Source organism: Citrus clementina, unplaced genomic scaffold (genome assembly GCF_000493195.1).
Source record: "Citrus clementina cultivar Clemenules unplaced genomic scaffold, Citrus_clementina_v1.0 scaffold_5, whole genome shotgun sequence".
Taxonomy (NCBI): domain Eukaryota; kingdom Viridiplantae; phylum Streptophyta; class Magnoliopsida; order Sapindales; family Rutaceae; genus Citrus; species Citrus x clementina.
In genome coordinates this window covers 10508694-10527301 of record NW_006262201.1, presented here as the reverse complement: position 1 = coordinate 10527301, position 18608 = coordinate 10508694, and the positions used below count along the sequence as shown (strand labels likewise).

Here is an 18608-nt window from a genome sequence, read left to right as displayed (position 1 = left end):
GAAATTACCGGTGGGTGATAGTAATTGCAACCATTCGAGAATTTACCACTCGATGTGGGGAATGTGAGATATCTTATGCCAGTCTTCTCCTTTCCCCTCTCTATAACGGTTTTCCAGAAGGGGACATTCGTCAATAGTCAATTCCTGCAGCGTCGTCGTCCGAAGAAGGTAATCCGGCAGCACCTTTAATTTGGGGCAATCCGAAATTCGCAAGGAAGAAAGACGTGGAATGTCTGTTGTCCTGCGATCTTCTAGAATGGGCAGTTCTTCTAGAAGATCACAAGAAAAAATACGCAGTTCCTGCAGTGCCGTCGTTTGAAGAAGGTAATCCGGCAGCGCCTTTAATTTGTTGCAAAAAACAACTTTTAAGAAAGAAAGACGGGGCATGATGGAGATGTTTTCCTTCCTCGTAATCCTGTAATTCCACTCTTCCAATTCCTCCATGTCCCAAATTTCGAGTGATTTCAATTTGGGGAAGGCAATAACTGATGATGACGATGAAGATGAAGATGGGTCGTCCTCACTGTTTTCTTCTATTCCCAAAAACTCATTACCCACTCTTTTTACACTTTTTAATTTCCATAGTTTGAGTTTTTCCAGAGGCAATTTTCCCAAAGGAGGCAAATGCTCACAGTTAACGCACGAGGAAAGAAATAAATTCCTTAGATTGGTTAGCAAAGTCAACCATTTGGGAAAAATGTTGCCTTGGTAGGATACAATCCCTAATTCCTCTAAATTCAAAGGCGGTCGTAAGGCTTCAAGAAGTTGTTTATCTTTCTCAATATTCTTCCTCCTCCCTTCTTCGCCTTCCCCATCTACGACTCCACCAAACCAAAGACGCAAACGAAGGAGGTTTTTCTTATTGTAAAGTTGTAACCTCTCAGCCTCATCTACATGCGATACATTACTCAGCCTTTCTACTCTACATTCACGAAGGAGTTGAAGATTTTTCAGAGATTCAAGCCTACACGTGCTGCCACCATCAACACCTCCACCCACAACAAACTTTTCTAATGTTCGAAGGCTGGTCAATCTGGAAATCCCTATTGGCATGTACTTCAATGAATAAGTTTTATCATTCAGTAAACTTCTCATGTTCTTTAACTTCCCAATCCCCGCTGGCAATTCCCTAAGATATCGGCACTCCCTAATATCTAGCTTTTGTAAATTATATAATTCACACAAAGTCTCAGGTAGTATCTCTATGGCTAATTTAGACAAATTAAGATATTTTAAATGTATCAATTTTCCAACATTTTCTGGAATTTCTCTAATCGCATTTGAGTCAAGAGAAATAGGATAAAAATATTGGAACGATTGCCTTATAACTAATGTCCTTAAACACGCCAATTTACTATTAAGAACCTGATTGGAATAACTTCTATCATAAATTAAGAGGCTACGCAATCTATCAAATTCAAAAAAGGACGTAGGAAATGAAGCTCCTCTTTGAAAATTTAACCCTAAGTGACGGACTTTGACACCAGAAGACTTTATGACTGATTCTTTGTTATCATACATTTCTACCCACAAACATTCTTTTCTACTTACAAATTGGGCAAAATCATGTACTATGTCATGCATCTTGCAACTCCTAATATCATCATCATCATCATTTTTCTCAAACTCTTGAAAGAAAGAGCGTGCTGCTAAAATGTTGAAACACTCTTCCCCAATCATCTCCATCTCTTCGTCTTCTTCTGCATTAAGGTAACCTTGAGCCATCCACAGATCAATCAACTCCTCTTTATCCATCTCGTAGTCTTTTGGAAAGACAGCACAATATGAGAAACACCGTTTTACCATAGAATTGGAGGGCAAATCGTTATAACTCAACAACAAAGGGGCCAAAAGATCTTGCCCAATCTCTTGTACTTTCCACATTTCACTATCTAAAATTCTTTGCCACTCTTTTACTGTAATTTTAGAGCGCAAGAGATTCCCTATTACCTTTGCAGCAAGAGGCAGGCCTTTGCACTTGTGTGCAATTTTTCGCCCGATTGGTTCTAATTTTTCATGATCATCAACAGAACGACGGAAGAATGCTAACCGCTCGAGCAACGACCAGCATTCCTCTTCAGCCAACTCCTTGACAGGGATAATATCTATTGATCCCAACTGTAGTGCAACTGACCTATCACGTGTGGTAATTAGAATTTTACTTTCATGGTGGCCATTCTTTAGACAAGAAAAGAATGGGTCCCATTTTTTGTAATCTACATCCCACACATCATCTAAAACAAGAAAAAATTTCTTCCCCGTAATATATTCCTGAATCTGTTTCACAAGAGATTCGAATTCGCTTAAACCAGAAGCTGACATGCCTAGACCTTCAATGATTGCTTTGGCGACCCTAATCTCCTCAAAAGTGTCTGATACACACACCCATATAACTTTTTCAAAATTTCTTTTCACATCATCATTAGTATAGGCTAGTTGTGCAAGAGTGGTTTTACCTATACCCCCTAACCCAACTAGTGAGATGACATGAAGGCCTTGTTGTTGTTCACTACTTTCACACAACTTGTTTAAGAGCTCATTTTTCTCATCAACTCTACCGCAAACCTCTCCCTCATCAATCAAGGAGGTGGTTCGCACTCGCTCTGGTTTCTTAACATTGTTGCTCACATTCTCAACAAATTTAAACGTATCTTTTTGGGAGGCAACACCATCTAGCTTTCCATTGATTTCCCTAATCTTGACGGCAATGTCATGACGAAGACTAAGTTGTTTGAAACTACCAAACCAGTTTGATACAGCACAAAAGAAGGAGCGTACCTTCTTCTTATGAGGAGCAAGAGCAAGAGCATTGTCATCATCAACGCCTTCAATCTGCAATTTGAGCCTTGCAGTGGTCCACTCCTCCAACACGTCTTCCATGTCGTAAGATGCGTCTTTGAGCTGATCCAGCCAAAAAGTAACAGCATTGTCGCGCTGCATTTGCCTTTTCTCTGCATCTTCCAGCACAGCTCGAATGGCTCGAAGATTGCTGGTAAGCTTTGTCACTTCTTGTCGGACACCAGTCACAAGCCTCACCTGCTGTTTCACTTCATCAGCCGCAACAGAGCTCAGCTGCCCCAGGAGAGAGGAAACGATCGCATCAACCATTCTGACAAAGAAGACGAGAATTCTGAAGAGTTATTAGATGTGCTTTTGCTGCGAAGATATGAAACAAAAGGAGTTATTGCATTCTTTTATACTGCATAGAAAAGGTTTATGCTTATCCCCACCCCACACGTCAATGATTGTAGAATGTTTAATTTCCCTGATTCTACTCCACTAGTTCTGATGCGTAATTATAAATATTCTCAAGTTATGTATGAAAATAGCACAATTTGGACGTACTAATGATTTTTATGATTTTTGTGTCTTTACTTTTTCATAATCTTCTACTGTAAGGGTTCAGATTTAATTACTGCTTTAAAAAATGAGCAAAAAAATAATATCAAGCATTAACTAAAATTCACAAAGGAATAAATAACGAAAGAAAAAAAGATTGGAAAAGTCATAGATGTAAAATAGCACATTGTTTTTTTAATAATCTCAATAAAATTATTAATATTCATGTTAGTCCCTAAAAAATTAATAAATATAACTAAAAAAATCTTATTAGTCTCCATGATCAAAATTTATTAGTCCCTAAAAAATTAATAAATATAACTAAAAAAATCTTATTAGTCTCCATGATCAAAATTTATTGAAATAATTTTAGCCTGGGTTCAAAAAAAAAATTTCCCAACTTCACACTAGCTAAATCTTAAATACACGTTCCTCTATATATATATATATATATATGTTCTTTCTCGCAGACGTCCGTACAAAATAAAATGCGAATATGACATTTTCCAGTCTATCAAAATGATTTTTATTATTGTAAAACTATTAATAATAAACTAAAATACTATATTTGCATATTATTTATTTCGTGCAGGCATACGTAGAGAGAGAATATCTTAATTTTTAGGGTTCGGCTACGGTGCAATTGCGGTACCGTGTTATAATTACATTTAGCCATTAGATACACTTATATGGGTAGGGTCTACTGACATCCAACGACCAAATACAACTGTGACACGATACCACAATTGCACCACAGTTTCCCTTAATTCCTAATAACATCATAGTCAAAATTTTATCAACATTTATGCGAAGGAGTCCCCACTCTCCACCTGGGGGGATTTGGCATTTGATGAAAAAAGTTATGCTTATCTCCACCCACACGTTAGTGGTTGTAGTAGCATCTTTAATTTCCCTGATTCTACTCCACCGACGAACACATGTTTTGTAGTAACGTCTTTAAATTCCCACACGTTAGGAATATATTCTTAAACTCGTCGCATCATTAACGTATGAGGTTGATGAATATATTCTTTTCTCATGTCAATTTAAAACTCCGAGTGTGTTTCCAACAATTGCTTTTCTTTTTCTACTTTTGGATATTTGAATCATAATTTTTCAATTCAATAATGGCCTCTTCAATTATAAAATATGGTAGAAGGGGATGGGGTGTAGTGAGATCTAGGCCTCCGCGACAACGGCATCTTTGGACGTGGGTTTCATCATTTCTCCTTTTTTTATTATTTTTTTAAAAAATTACTTCTTGCAGATCTAATTGGTCTTGTTTCAAAAGAAACAAAAAAATAACTAAAATAAAATAAAATAAATCATATTCTTTATCTTAATTGCTTTCATTTGTGATTGACATGTACTCATGCATTGTGTTTTTGTATATTTTTTTGATATGTTTCTTTAAGGGATAAACTAATTATGTAGCAAAATTTTATTAGAGCTAGGATTATTTATATATGTTCTATCAAATTTTAACATTAATTTTTACTACTCATTAAAATATCAAAACAGTCCTTGTTAAACATTTTTCATAAATTTTTTTTTTATATATTGATATATTACAATCAAAATTCTATTCCAAGATAGTCCTTACCTAAACATCTTTCATTAATGTTCTTTTTTTTTTATACAGTCATATATTACAATTAGAATTCTATCAAAACTATCCTTGATAATTATAACATGGTACAACCCAAATTTCTACCCTTGCATAATACTAGAGAGATAATTTTACTTCTAACTAATTTAATTATGATGGTGCCTACAAAATAGTAAATCCGACTTAATAATCAAAACTTATTCTATTTACGACCATAAAGTCTACAGAATCTAAAACCATGCTCTGATACCAACTGAAACGACCCGCCCCGCAACCTCCCCCAGGGCGAGTCTATCTAAACTCGTAAAATCGAATTAATAACAAATCTATAAAAATTTCGGCAGAGTCTCCCTTATAAATAAAACATATCCAACCCTGCAATTGACAAAATAACACTCCCGAAATAATTTAATAACCAAACATCCTCCATAACCAACTTCTCAAACCAACTTCTCAAATATCACCAAAATCATCCGAATATTAAAATACAACGATTATCCTTAATAACATAAAATAATAACACAAATTTCGAATATAATAATAAAATCCACGACTTCTAGCACCATCACGTGACCACAATATCAAACTAACGTTCACTACTGGGTTGACTGATGTACCTGTAAATCTCCTGTGGGGGGAAAAATATAATAAAAGAGGGGTGAGTATAAAACTCAGTGAGCTCAGTGAGTGGATAGTAGGTGCTGATACTTTAATAAATTATTCAAAATCATTTAATCTTTCTCAAATCTTTTCTTAAATCAATTTCAATTTCGTAAATCAATTCTCAAATCAATTTCTCAAAATATCATAAACTCATTTAATTCAAATTGAATAACTGCAATAATAAATCTGCATAAAATCGATGGAATCACCATACTCATATTAAATACTGAATACTAAAAACTGTCATCAAACAAGTACCCAGGGGATAATCTGATCATATCCGGGCTACAACGGCCAGGCAATAACGCACTATCTGGGTAACGTCACGCCCCGGAGCCACAACGGATAGATGGGGACGATCTCATCTCATATCTCATATCTCTTATCTCATATATCTGTACTGTGCATGCATAAGCCCCCAAAAGGCAAAAGCGCCCGAACACACGGCCCAAAGCCTCTATGTGTGTCCCGACGGGCCCCAAAGGCCTCTATCTCATCTTATCTGTATCTCTTATCTGTATCTCTTTTTATCTGTATCTCTGTATCTGGAGGGAAGGGTACTGTCTAATGATTTCAAAACTGATAGTAAACATATGATCCCATCTGAAATCTCATTTTCTTTCTATTCAACATATCTCAAGTCTGCTCAATTCTAATATCATGCTTTTACTCAAAAACGCTAATAAAATCATAAATCGAACTCATTCTCAATCATAATAAATATCAACACATAAATAAAAGTCAATTCGCTGGAAAATCATTAAATCAACGCATTAAACATTTATTTCTCAAACATACTGTACTATATAAGAAAATCAGCATATACTATGAAAATAGGTTTTGTATATTCCACTCACAGTGATGATGTCTAGACTCAGTATCAACAACGTCCGCGGGTAGATTCTCGTTCGCGGATGCGGATCCTCCTAATCACGGAAAACACCATAATTATTCTCCGTAAAAACCAATTAATATAATAAATCTCGAAACAAATATCTATTAACGATAAACTAGTCCCGCATGTATAAAATTACCAAAATGCCCCTATAGGCCAAAATTACCAAAATACCCCAACATCAATATTTTACCAACTTATCCTCAAACTTCATGATTTTACCAAATTATCCTCATATTCGTTAATACCCATATTGTCCTCAATTCAGATTACATAAATTAATCACATTGTCCGAAATTACGAAATTACCCTCAGGGCATAAAATTACCGAAATGTCCACTGATTACATAAAATTACAAATTCACCCCAAAGTTTCATGAATTTACCGAATTGCCCCTGCCGGTCAACGGTGACCGGACTTCAGTCAACGATGACGGGGAGCTTAGGTCTGCTAGTTCCGGCCTCGATGAATCCAACGGTGGTGGCAGTGAGTCGCCACGCGCGCTACCGGCGGCGGATCGAAGTTCCAAAGTTCCGCAAATTTTCGGAGATCATTCGGCGAGTTCCGGGCGTCCCCGGCGGTCGTTGCTGGTCGGGAAATGTTGCTGGGGATGTGAGGAACCAGTTCCAAGTGGTGGCGCGTCACAACTCCGGCGGGATCAACGGCAACGAAAACGGGTCGAAGCCGCGACTTTTCGAGCTCGATCACCGGCGTTCTGGCCAGTTTCCGGCGACGATAACAGCAGGGATACGATGGTCTGCTTCCAAGCTTCAGATCGGTACCAAGCACGGCCGGTAAAGTGGCTGGAGTTGGGAGAAATCGTCGGGTCAATCCGCGGGTTACTGGGTCGGGTTCTCGGGTCAACGGGTCTGACTTCTCTCTCTATCTTTCTCTCTCTTCTCGGGTTCTTTCTCTCTAAAATGGAAAACCCGTTTCCCTCTTTCCAGTTATACAATTCTGCCCCTCTTTTTTTTTTTTTTTTTTTTTTTTTTTTTAAGCTTAATACAAATTAAGCGAATTTCAGACCCGTTACGAAAATAAAATCCGACCATCGGCGCGTATAATCGAGCTCAATTTATCCCAATTAAACTATAGTGACGAAATTAAAAATTAATAGAGAAGAGGAAAATAAAAATCAGCACTTTATTAAGAAAGTCCAAGTGCGTATATTACAATCCTCCCCCCTTATAAAAATTTCTAAATTAAGATTAGCTTTTGCTGTTCTTGCCCGTTTGTTCGATCAAACCTTAGATATAATTATCATTAGTCTCATTGAAATAGTTGTTATATATAGTTTAATTTCTTTGTAGCAATGTTATATTGAATTACTTTTTTATTAATTGATTGCTAGACCTCTTAATTACTTGTTAAATAGCAAAATCTGTTTAGAATTCGTCATTTTCATAGCTAGTATATATGCATTAATATAAATTCAAAGCCCATAACTTATACATTTTTCACTGATATCATATTCGTGAGATATAATACATACTACTAAAACAGAGTGAAATTGAATTCAAAATCCAGTTATTATCTTCTTAAATTGGATATTCACTTTATGATAACAACTTGACATGTTTTCTACTTCCCTGTAACATGCACGTTTCACCTCTAACCTAACTACTAATTACTGATTCTTTCATGTAACTTTGATTGCTTATCGTGTTGTAGTTGTAAAGTACCTAATCACGAACGATTCTTTCACTAACGGTATATTTAAACAATGAAGCTAACGATAATATCATATAGAAAATCCAATTTAACATGGTTACTATGTAACCAAAGGTAGCACATTACGACGACGGTTGCATGGTGATAGACGTGGAGGAACGTGAGCCTTTGGATGGAGTTTTATTTGAATCAATAAGGTGTTTGGCACGAGAGAAAGTGAAAGAAAATTAAGAAAGAAAATTTGACTATGAAGTTTCTGGAACAATCACAGATTCTTATTGATTAAAGCTGAAATCATACATTATGAGCGTGATATTTATAGTTACACTCAAAACTGATTACAGAAACAGAGCTCAAAGCTGCAATATTAACAAACTAATTAGCCTTCCAATCATAACAAGCCAGCTGGACAATTCGTTACAACTTATTCAGTGCAAATAACAACCCAATCCAGCTCAGCAACTTAGTTACAAAACATTAGTCAACTCAACACCGTCAGCACGTCACCAGCCAGCTCAGCAGCTTCAGCTTATACTCTTAACATCTCCCCTCAAGCTCAGCCTAGTGAAGTCAGGGTGAGCTTGTCTCTCAGATAATGAAAAGGGTGATAAGCTAAAGCTTTAGTAAGGATATCAGATGAGTTATGACTTATGAGAACTTGGAACATAACTAACTTTGAGCTTTTATTAGAGTTAAATTTAAGTTCTTGGAATTTAGGATTACTTGCTAAGGCAGCTGCACTTTGGTTATCACACCAAATGATAGGAGCAGAGACAAGAGAAATGCCAATTTCAGTCAACAAGGACTTGACTGTTTCTGTATGAACATCAAATTCAGTAAAAACGTTGTTATCTAATGACAAAAGAATTTGTCTAAATTCGAATCGAACGCAGATTAAGTATTTAATACCAAGTAAAATCTGAGATCAAAGGAAATTCTAATATGACATCTAATAGCTAAGTAGAAAATAAATATATTTAATGAGGGTATTTGTGAGAAGAAAACTGATTTTTTATTCAGATATTTTATCATTTAGATAAAAATAAAAAAAATTTATTTTTTCTATTCAGATAAAAATGTCTTACAATAAAACTCCACATAAATTTTTCAATTTAGCTATAGCATATGGATCCGATCCATTTCTTGTCTATATGGTGGACAAATTTTATTATCAGGTAGACAAAAGCAAAAGCCATTATCTCACTAATTCATTTGGTCATTCGAAACTCCAAGATCCAATTCAAAGAGTGCGACTCAAATAATGGTAATTAGTAATTTATTACATCTGCAGTTAGATATTTTGTTTGAGAAACAAGAATAAAATCAGTTCCATAATGATTTTAATTACAATAAATATCATACTATGGTCTATGGACACGCCTCATATCACAAAGAAAATACGTGACATATAATTAAGGGATAAAGCTTTCGACAACCATTTATAAAATTGCTTTTGGAAAATTGTTCTGATGAAATGAAATTATATGAAATTACTAAGAATTTAATCTGCCTCTGAAGGAGGATTAATTTTAGATGATTTTTCTATTTATAGCTCTTATGTAGTCGTTAGAAATTTCAAAATTTGAGAATTTTGCTTGTAGCTACAGGTTGCAGTCATTTTGATTTGGAGACTATTGATAATTAAAGCTAATGTTGCAAGTAAAAAACAAAATGAAAAATAATTAAAAAAAATAAAAATCAAGGAGTTAGGCCCAAACTTTATTAAACTTTTAATAAAGTCTATTTGTCATTTTGTCATAATGGAAAATAATTAATAAAAAATCAAACAACCAGTTTACTTTGACTTTATTTCACAGAATATAATGTCTGAAATTTATATATCATGTATTCTAGGGTCAAAACAGTCTTTTTGCGCATAACTTTTACTATTTCATTAAGAAACCGCAAAGATTATTTCAAAGCCTTTAGGGTCATGGTCTCCTCCGGAAGTGGCAAATTCGGGTTCGGATCAACCCAATCAAGTTTCATTTTGATGGGATTGGAATATTTGGATTGGATCGTATTGAATTAAAAATTCAGGTCGAGTTTGGATCTGATCGGGTTATAATTATATGCGGGTCATGTCAAGTTTGGATTACAATTAGATTTGGGTCAATTAGGCTGAATTCGGATAATGTTCGGATTAGGGGTAAATTTTGAGCTTGTTTATTTTTATTTTTATTTTTTCAAATTACTTTAGTCATTGAAGATTGTTTTAATGTAATTATCTCATTTTAGTTCGTTTTTACCAATTTTCAACAAAAAAATGAAAATAAAAATTACTTCTATGAAATCAAATGAATAACAATTAAAATAAACTACTATTATCGAATCAAATCGAATCACCATCTCTTTGCCCTCTTTTGAAAAGCCTCACTTGTTCCCTTCATCAGCAACAAAGGAGTTCAGCAGCTCCAGGAGAGGGGAAGCGATCAAAGAAAAGGAGAAATAATTTGATGAGTTATTAAGTGTGCTTTTGTTGTGAAAATACCGAAAGAAAAGGAGCTGTCGCATTCTTTTTATACTGCATGAAAAATATTTACTCTTATCCTCTTGTATACAATAGTTTAAATCTCCAAAATTTTTCTTTATTTGAGTTTTAAAAAAGTTATGTGAATTTATTGTAATTATTTCTTGGGAGTGGGGGTGGATTTACAAAAATTACAGGTTGAAAATATCACTACCCTTTTGTTTATTAATTATTGTAAAATGCACATCTATCATATGAACACATGTTTTATTTGAAATTTACCTCCTACTTAAAATAACAATCTTTAATTTATTTCTAAAAGATGTGAAACATCAATTTAACTTGTTTATATTAAGAAGACAAAATGTATCTTTTGAACAAATATAAGGACAAATTGAGGTTTTTACCCTTTAAGAAGTAAATTAAGGTTTTTACCCTTTAAGAAGTAAATTAAAGTTTGTTATTCTTGTAATCAATTTCTCTTGTTCTTTTATCTAATTAGAAAAGAAAATTAAGGGGAGCATTGTCTATCGAATTGAGCTTCTCTCAAGAAAAATACGTACGGATGATTTATATATAACCATTAAATATGTTAAGACTTTTTGTTATTTTTTGGGTCCTAAAAGTATGAGAGAAATTAACATTTTTTGAATTTATTTGTATACCGTAAATTAAAGAATGAAATTATTTACAAAATTATTTTAACTTTCATTATTTAAACAAGCAATCATCATTGATTTCAATACGAAGAAGTATTTCGGGTAGAACCGATTTCTTCACCAAGATATGATGTACATGTATTTGGGACTTCTTACTCTATTAGCTTAAATAACTACATAACAAATATGACATGATCTAATTGGTCTTGTTATTGACATGTACTAATGCATTCTATTTTTGTATATTTTATTGATATGTTTCTCTTGAGGTTGAGGATAATATTCACTATGTGGCAAAATTTTATTAAAACTAAGATTATTTATGTTCTAATACTTTGAACATCTTAATATACACTCATCTATAAAATTTTAACACTAATTTTTGGATAAATTATATTTTAACCCCTTATGAGATTGACATATTTTAATTTACTCAAAAATAAAAAAAATAAACTTCAATTTACTGTCTAAAATCTGTTAAATATAACTATCAACCAATAATGACTCACTAAAATACGATAATACCCTGTTAATTATAGAATAACTTATGTTACTGATATATTTATGTTGAAAAGATATATCATTTAAATCCCTACTATTTCTATAATATAACTAATTCAAACTTTATGGGTGTCATTAATGAAAATCATCCTCTAATCTATTTTTTAGAAAATAAAACAAAACCTCAATAATAATATTTCATAAAACAAGCATATTTCATGTTAACCCAACCAAAAACCATCTGAAAACCTCCTTCTACACATAGTTACAAAGAAAATCTTACCCTTAAGATTCTCAAATTTAAACAAAAATTATAAATTTTGAAATAAAAATCCGAAAATTTATAAAAAAGCAAAATATTTTTTCCCTCTCTTCTACTTTCTTCATCTTCTTCGTTCTATTCCCTGTTCATATTCTTCTTCGTTCATGTTTTTTTCTCTTTCACACACTGAACAACTCCATAGCCTCTGTTAATTCCTAATCAGCCCAGCAAAACCCATGTCCATTGTCCGGCAACACCCATGGCCTCGCACTGCCATGTCCAACAAAACCCATGGATACGCTAGCAAAACCGTGGCAAACGGGTACCGGCATTCCAAGCAAGCCCATGGCTGTGCGCGGCCAATCCAAGCAAGCCCATGGCCATCAGCGACCATTCCAAGTAAGCCCATAGACATGCCAAGCATACATTGATCCAAGCAAATGGTTGTTAATAATTTTAATGATTATTCTGGTTTTGGGGTTCATTGATGAATTTGGGAAGAAGCTAAGATTTGTTGAAAAGGAGATGATGGGCCAAGACTTGGAATAGCGGCGTTAACGTTGCTGCAACCATCGCGCAGCTCTAAACTTTGTTGCAAGTAGGGGTGGGCACGGTTCGGTTCGGTTCGGTTCGGTTCGGTTCGAAATTAAGTAGAACCGATTTAAATCGGTTATTTTATAAAAAGAACCGAATAAGAACCAAACTCAATAAGAACCGAACTCAAACGGTTCTTTTCAGATCGGTTTGGTTCGGTTCGGTTTTTTCGGTTCTGGGCCTATTAGGCCTATTTTGAATTTTAAAATTTTTAGCCCATTGGGCCTCATAAATGTAATAATTTTTTTCAACAATTAATTTATCCTAATTTTATTACAAATATTAACAATAAATACAAAGTATTCAAAACACATTTTATCACTAATATCTTACTAACTATTAATAAGATACTCCCAAATATATGAAATATTAAAATTTCAAAATATATAACCAAACTCCAATACTCCATCTATATAAACATAATCATAATGTTATAAAGAGAAATAACACATGTTTGATTTGAATAAAATTATTAACACATGTTTGATTTGAATAAAATCAAAAAATAATTCGGTTTTTCGGTTCGGTTTTTCGGTTCAGCTAAGTGAACCGAATACCGAACCGACATTTCGGTTTTTTTTACAAACGGTATATTCGGTTTTTTAAAAAAATAAAAACCGAACCGAATTAGAAAAAACCGTCGGTTCGGTTCGGTTTTTTTAAGACTACGGTTTTTTTGCCCACCCCTAGTTGCAAGTTGCTGGCATGGCTACTGTGGCCTTATGATGCTTGGCAAAGTTCAAGCGTGGAGAACATGCGGAAAACAGTAAGAAATAAAAAAGGGAAAAATGAACCGAACCAGATAAAGAAATTAACTAGAAAATAAAAAAGGAAAAAAGTTAGAAAAAAATTATTTTTCTTATTTTAAAAAGAAATAATTTTTTATACTTCTGCAGTTAACAATTAACTAATTAAAAAGTAAAAATTATCAATTTGGGTACAAAGCGAATTTTATTGAAATGTTTAAGTGTGCATTGAAATTTGTTGAAACATATGAGCAAGGTGGCCAGTAAATGGTTTGGTTTGGTTTGGTTTGGTTCGGTTCTAGTTAGTTCTTTTCTAGACCAAAACCGAACCGAACTAAAACCCAATGGTTCGTAAGAAAGAGAACCGAACGCATACCAAATTTTTTAATCGAACCAAACCGAACATAAAAATTTCAGTTTGGTTCAATTCGATTTGATTTTGAAATTCAGTTCAGGTTTGGTTCGTATTATGCCAATTTCGAAAACATGTCTAAAAAAAAAGAAAAAAATAGAAACATCACGAGAATTCAACAGGAAAGAAACTGAGAGAAAAGAAACGAAACTCCATTGAGCCAAAAAACAAGAGGCTAGGCTATGTGTGTATAGAGAGAATTCGATCACACAAGAACAAGAAACAAAAGTGGAGACATCACGAGAAATCAATCACCATGAGATTGCGAGGGAGAGACCGAGAGAGCTTGTTGTGCCGCCGTCGACCTTGAGAGAGATGGCGGCTGATTTAGGGTTATGAAACATTTTTAGATTAGGAAACTGAAAAATGAAAAAAAAAATTATTTTAAGCATTTATATTTTAAAATAAATGTATTTTTAATTAAGTTTAAGCGAACCAATCGGTTTGTCAGTTCAAAGTAAACCAAATATAAACCAATCAGTTCATTTGTTTTCAAACCATTCGGTTCCTAACTTCTAAACCAAACAATTGCCCGCCCCTACATTGGGTTTTATGGAAATTACCTTATATATATGTTTTGACTTCTTATCCATGAGTTGACTGTTGAGAGAATGTAAGACTATAATTTTATACTTTCGATAGTTAAATTTAACGGGAAGAAAATGGTATTTGGAGATAAGTTGAAGTTTTTGTACTTTTAAGGGGTAAATTGAAGTTTGTCAATCTAATATGGGGTAGAATACAATTTACCCTTATTTTTCACTCTAAAATAACAAATTATTACTTAATTAAACATATTTCATTAATGCTCCTTATTGTTGGAGAATTAACAAATAAAACACACAAAAATCACATTATTTTATTTCTTCAACAATACTCCTCACTAATTACAACTCTTATTTTTCACTCTCTACAGCTTAGAGATTTATACATGAAACAAAAATAATCACAACCATTCATTTATTCAACTAATACACAAATACTCACCATCTATTAAAACCTACCACTCACCTACTTCACTAACCACACCTACTACACCTAACACAAATAATTCAAACCTCACCAACCATACATATTCATAGAACCTTCCATGAGTTGGGCTTGAATTTATTCATCTTGGATCAAGTTTATGATCCAACACCCCCCCTTAAACTTGATCCTGTGACACCAGGCAAACTTCTGAATTTTACGAAGTCTTCTTGCTTGAGTGGCTTAGTGAAGATATCAGCTGCTTGATCTTGTGATTTTACATACTTGACTTGCACTTCTTTTCTTGTAATAAATTCTCTTATGAAATGATAGCAAGTGTCTATGTGTTTGCTTCAATCATGAAAGATTGGATTCTTGGATAGGGCAATTGCTGATTTGTTATCAACACAAATCTCGGTTGGCTCTTTTTGTGGCAAACCTAATTCCTTCAACAAATTTCTGAGCCAAATTATTATCAACACTTGATGTGGCAGCTACATATTCAGCTTCATAGGTGCATAGCAGGACAATTGTTTTCTTCTTTGACATCCATGTGAAAGCAGTATCTCCCATGAAGAACACAAATCCTGTGGTGCTCTTTCGATCATCTACATCTCCACCCCAATCGCTATCGCTATATCCAACAAGCTTGGAGTCATTAGAAAATGAGTATAACAAGCTAAAATTAGTTGTACCTTTGATGTAGCAAAGGATTCTTTTTGCAGCTTTAAAATGGGTGGTCTTTGGATTCTTCATGTATCGGCTCACAAGTCCAACAACATAAAGGATATCTGGTCTGGTGCATGTCAAATAACGTAGGCTTCCGACTAAACTTTTAAAGAATGTTGGATCTATATCTTCCCCTTCATCATGTTTAGATAACTTGACTCTACATTCCACTGGCGTGCTTATAGGCTTGCAATCATTCATCTTGAACTTTTTTAGAATCTCCTTTGTATAGCTTTCTTGGGAGATAAATATGCCTTCTTCCGTTGTCGGAGCTTTCTTTTCTTTTCTTTGGATTGACCTCCATCTTGAGAAGTTGTTCTTCGATTCCTTGCTTCTTTTTTTGTTTTTCTTCATAGACTTGCAACCTTTCTTAAAGTTGCTCGATCGTCATATCCTCTAGATCTCTTGTTTCCTCAATTGTCACAATAATATGGTCAAACTTCGAGTATACTAATCGAAGTATTTTTTCAATGATCCTTACCTCTTTTAACTCCTCGCCATTTCTTTTTAATTCATTAGAAATGGTCACAACCCAAGTAAAGTATTCAGAAATTGACTCCGACGCCTTCATGTGTAAGGACTCAAATTCTCCTCGGAATATTTGGAGATGAACCTTCTTAACTTTCTTCGCTCCTTTGTAAGAGGTCTCTAGTTTCTCACGTTTTACCAGCAATCTTTTCAAAGGCATCTTCATCTAATGATTGAAAGATGAGATACTTTGCTTTATTCTCTTTCTTCTTCAAGTCTTTTAAATTCTCATTCTATGCCGCAGTTAAAGTGGCTTCATTTTCTGGCTCAATAAAGCTTTTTTTCCATGATATCTCATACGTCATGTGCACCCAATAGAGCCTTCATTTTAATACTCCAATTGTCAAACTTACTTCTCTTTAATTGTGGAACTTGAAATGACATCAGACCACCGTTTTCCATAACTCACAAATTGAGTGAGAATTTGGAGATTCTGAAAGCACAGATGGATCCGGCACGTCGAAAAGCCTTGGGAAGAACTTGAGTCAACTTTCAGTCAACGGTCAGCGTTGGCTTAGTAGTCTTGGTTCGGTCCGGATTGGTTCAACTCCAGTTGGCTTGGTTCGACTTGATTCGGTTCAGTTCGGCTCGACTCAGGTTGGTTCAACTCGGTGAGTCGACTCAGCTTCAGGACAGAAAAATTCTGACGGCGAGCTTGGGCGCGTCTGGTCTTTGGTCAGGATGATTTTTGCGGCGTCACGTTCCTCTCATCGAGATCTTCGATTTGATATGCTATATGACAATATATAGCATCAAGCACTAGCTTTGATACCACTTTGTTGGAGAGTTAACAAATAAAACACACTATTTTATTTCTTCAACAACACTCCTCACTAATTACAACTCTTATTTTTCACTCTCTACACCTTAGAGATTTTGTTATTTCACTTGATATTTAAACCAAAGGGGAGAGGGGGTATTTATCCATGAAACAAACTAATCACAACCATTCATTTATTCAACTAATACACAAATACTCACCATCCATTAAAACCTACCACTCACCTACTTCACCAACCACACCTACCACACCTAACACAAATAATTCAAACCTCACTAACCATACCTACTCATGGAACCTTCCATGAGTTAAGGTTGAATTTATTTATCTTGGATCAAGTTTATGATCCAACACTTATTTCCTACCAAACGGTGGGACTTGGCCCTGTGCCCAAAATTCATAATCTAATTTTAGTTGATGTGACATGTGTGTCGTATGACATAATTGTAGATAATAACAGCTAACACATTAACGAAAATGAAAAATTCTAGTTTACAAAATACAAATCCGAAGTTTGTGTGAGGGAATTTTAAAGGGAGAGACTAAAAAAATGTGGTGACATATGACATCTATAACAAAAATTGAAAAAACAAAGTTTAGGCAACTGAAAGCATCTCTTCAATTGCATTCAACCAATTACCACCATTCATAATTAACCAAAATCAAATAAATTAAAAAAGAAAACACAAAACAATCATAGCACTTTGATCATCCCTGCTTCTTTTTCTTAGCATAGCTCTTGGAATAAAAATTAACAAAAAGTGCCAAAAGGGACGCATTAAACACAACGTTGAAGCACCATCCCCAAATCCCAGAGCAACCAAAACCCGTGAAATGATAATACAGCATCAAAACCGAAACAGCAAAACCAAACACAAACTGAAGAATCTGACAATCAGTGACCAATCTCTTCCACTTTGGCCGCAACCCCATCACACACAATAGATAGTACCCGTACATGATCACATGCACACTTGCATTGGTGACAATTGCAATAGGAAACAAAGACTGCTTCGTCTGTAACCAAAGGAAGCACATTACAACGACGGTTGATGGTGGTAGACGTGGAGGAACGTGAGCCGTTGGATGGAGTTTGATAAAATGATCAAAAGGGTGTCAAAGAATTCGAGTATTTTGGAGAGGTAGAAGATGTAAGCGTAGAAGAAGAGAGGGCCAGACGGAGAAATGGTAGTGGGGAAACAAAGGGTGTAACGGAGGTAGGGTAAATGGAGGATGATGGAGAGAGTGCAACCAACGGCCATGATGAGGGAGAGGACGAAGAGGGTGAGGTTATGGACGGCTGTGATGGGCTTGAGGATGTGGGGTCCAATGAGAGGTGGTGATGTTGATGTTGATGCGTGGTAGAGGATGAATGTGAGGGAGAGGTAAGTGAGGATGGAGAGAATGAGGAAGTGTGGGGAGGAAGCTAGTGTTTGGTTCGGAGTCCATGTGAAGTTGAGGATTTGGGGGTGGTTTACAAGCCAATATTGGAGTGTTGAGGTAATTGAATATGAAGCCATGGCTGGTTTTTGGGGGGAAGAAAGATTTGGAAGAGATGATGTTGAGAGGAACGGGGGAGTTTATAAAGTTTTGGGATAATGTGGAGGGTATTTTGGACATATTGTTGTCTTAGCTTAAATTTTGGGAAAAAGATTGTCAATAATAAACTCTTTTTTCATATCAATTTAAAACTCCGAGTGTGTTTCCAAAACTTGTTTTCCTTTTTCCATTTTAGATTTTAAATCGTAAATTTAGTAAAGGAAGTTAAATCAAGTGATC

General features: G+C 34.8%; 1 protein-coding gene, 1 long non-coding RNA gene and 1 pseudogene across 2 annotated transcripts; all 3 read right to left on the bottom strand.

Moving 5' to 3' along the window:
* Positions 1-42: 42 nt before the first annotated feature.
* LOC112097907 (disease resistance protein RGA2-like) lies at positions 43-3108 on the bottom strand. Its single transcript, XM_024183498.1, has one exon. The coding sequence runs from the start codon at positions 3106-3108 to the stop codon at positions 43-45; it is 3066 nt and encodes a 1021-aa protein (XP_024039266.1).
* A 2221-nt stretch (positions 3109-5329) lies between these two features.
* LOC112098556 lies at positions 5330-7698 on the bottom strand. The gene is made up of 3 exons (XR_002905661.1): positions 6893-7698; positions 6469-6537; positions 5330-5576 (listed from the first exon to the last, which is right to left on the bottom strand). It is a non-coding gene; the product is annotated as an uncharacterized LOC112098556 (long non-coding RNA).
* Positions 7699-17537: 9839 nt separating this feature from the next.
* LOC112097905 lies at positions 17538-18353 on the bottom strand (annotated as a pseudogene).
* Between the last annotated feature and the right edge of the window lie 255 nt (positions 18354-18608).

Bases quoted from the DNA above. Each gene is read 5' to 3' on its own strand.
- LOC112097907 (XM_024183498.1), bottom strand. From the start codon at position 3,108: ATGGTTGATGCGATCGTTTCCTCTCTCCTGGGGCAGCTGAGCTCTGTT.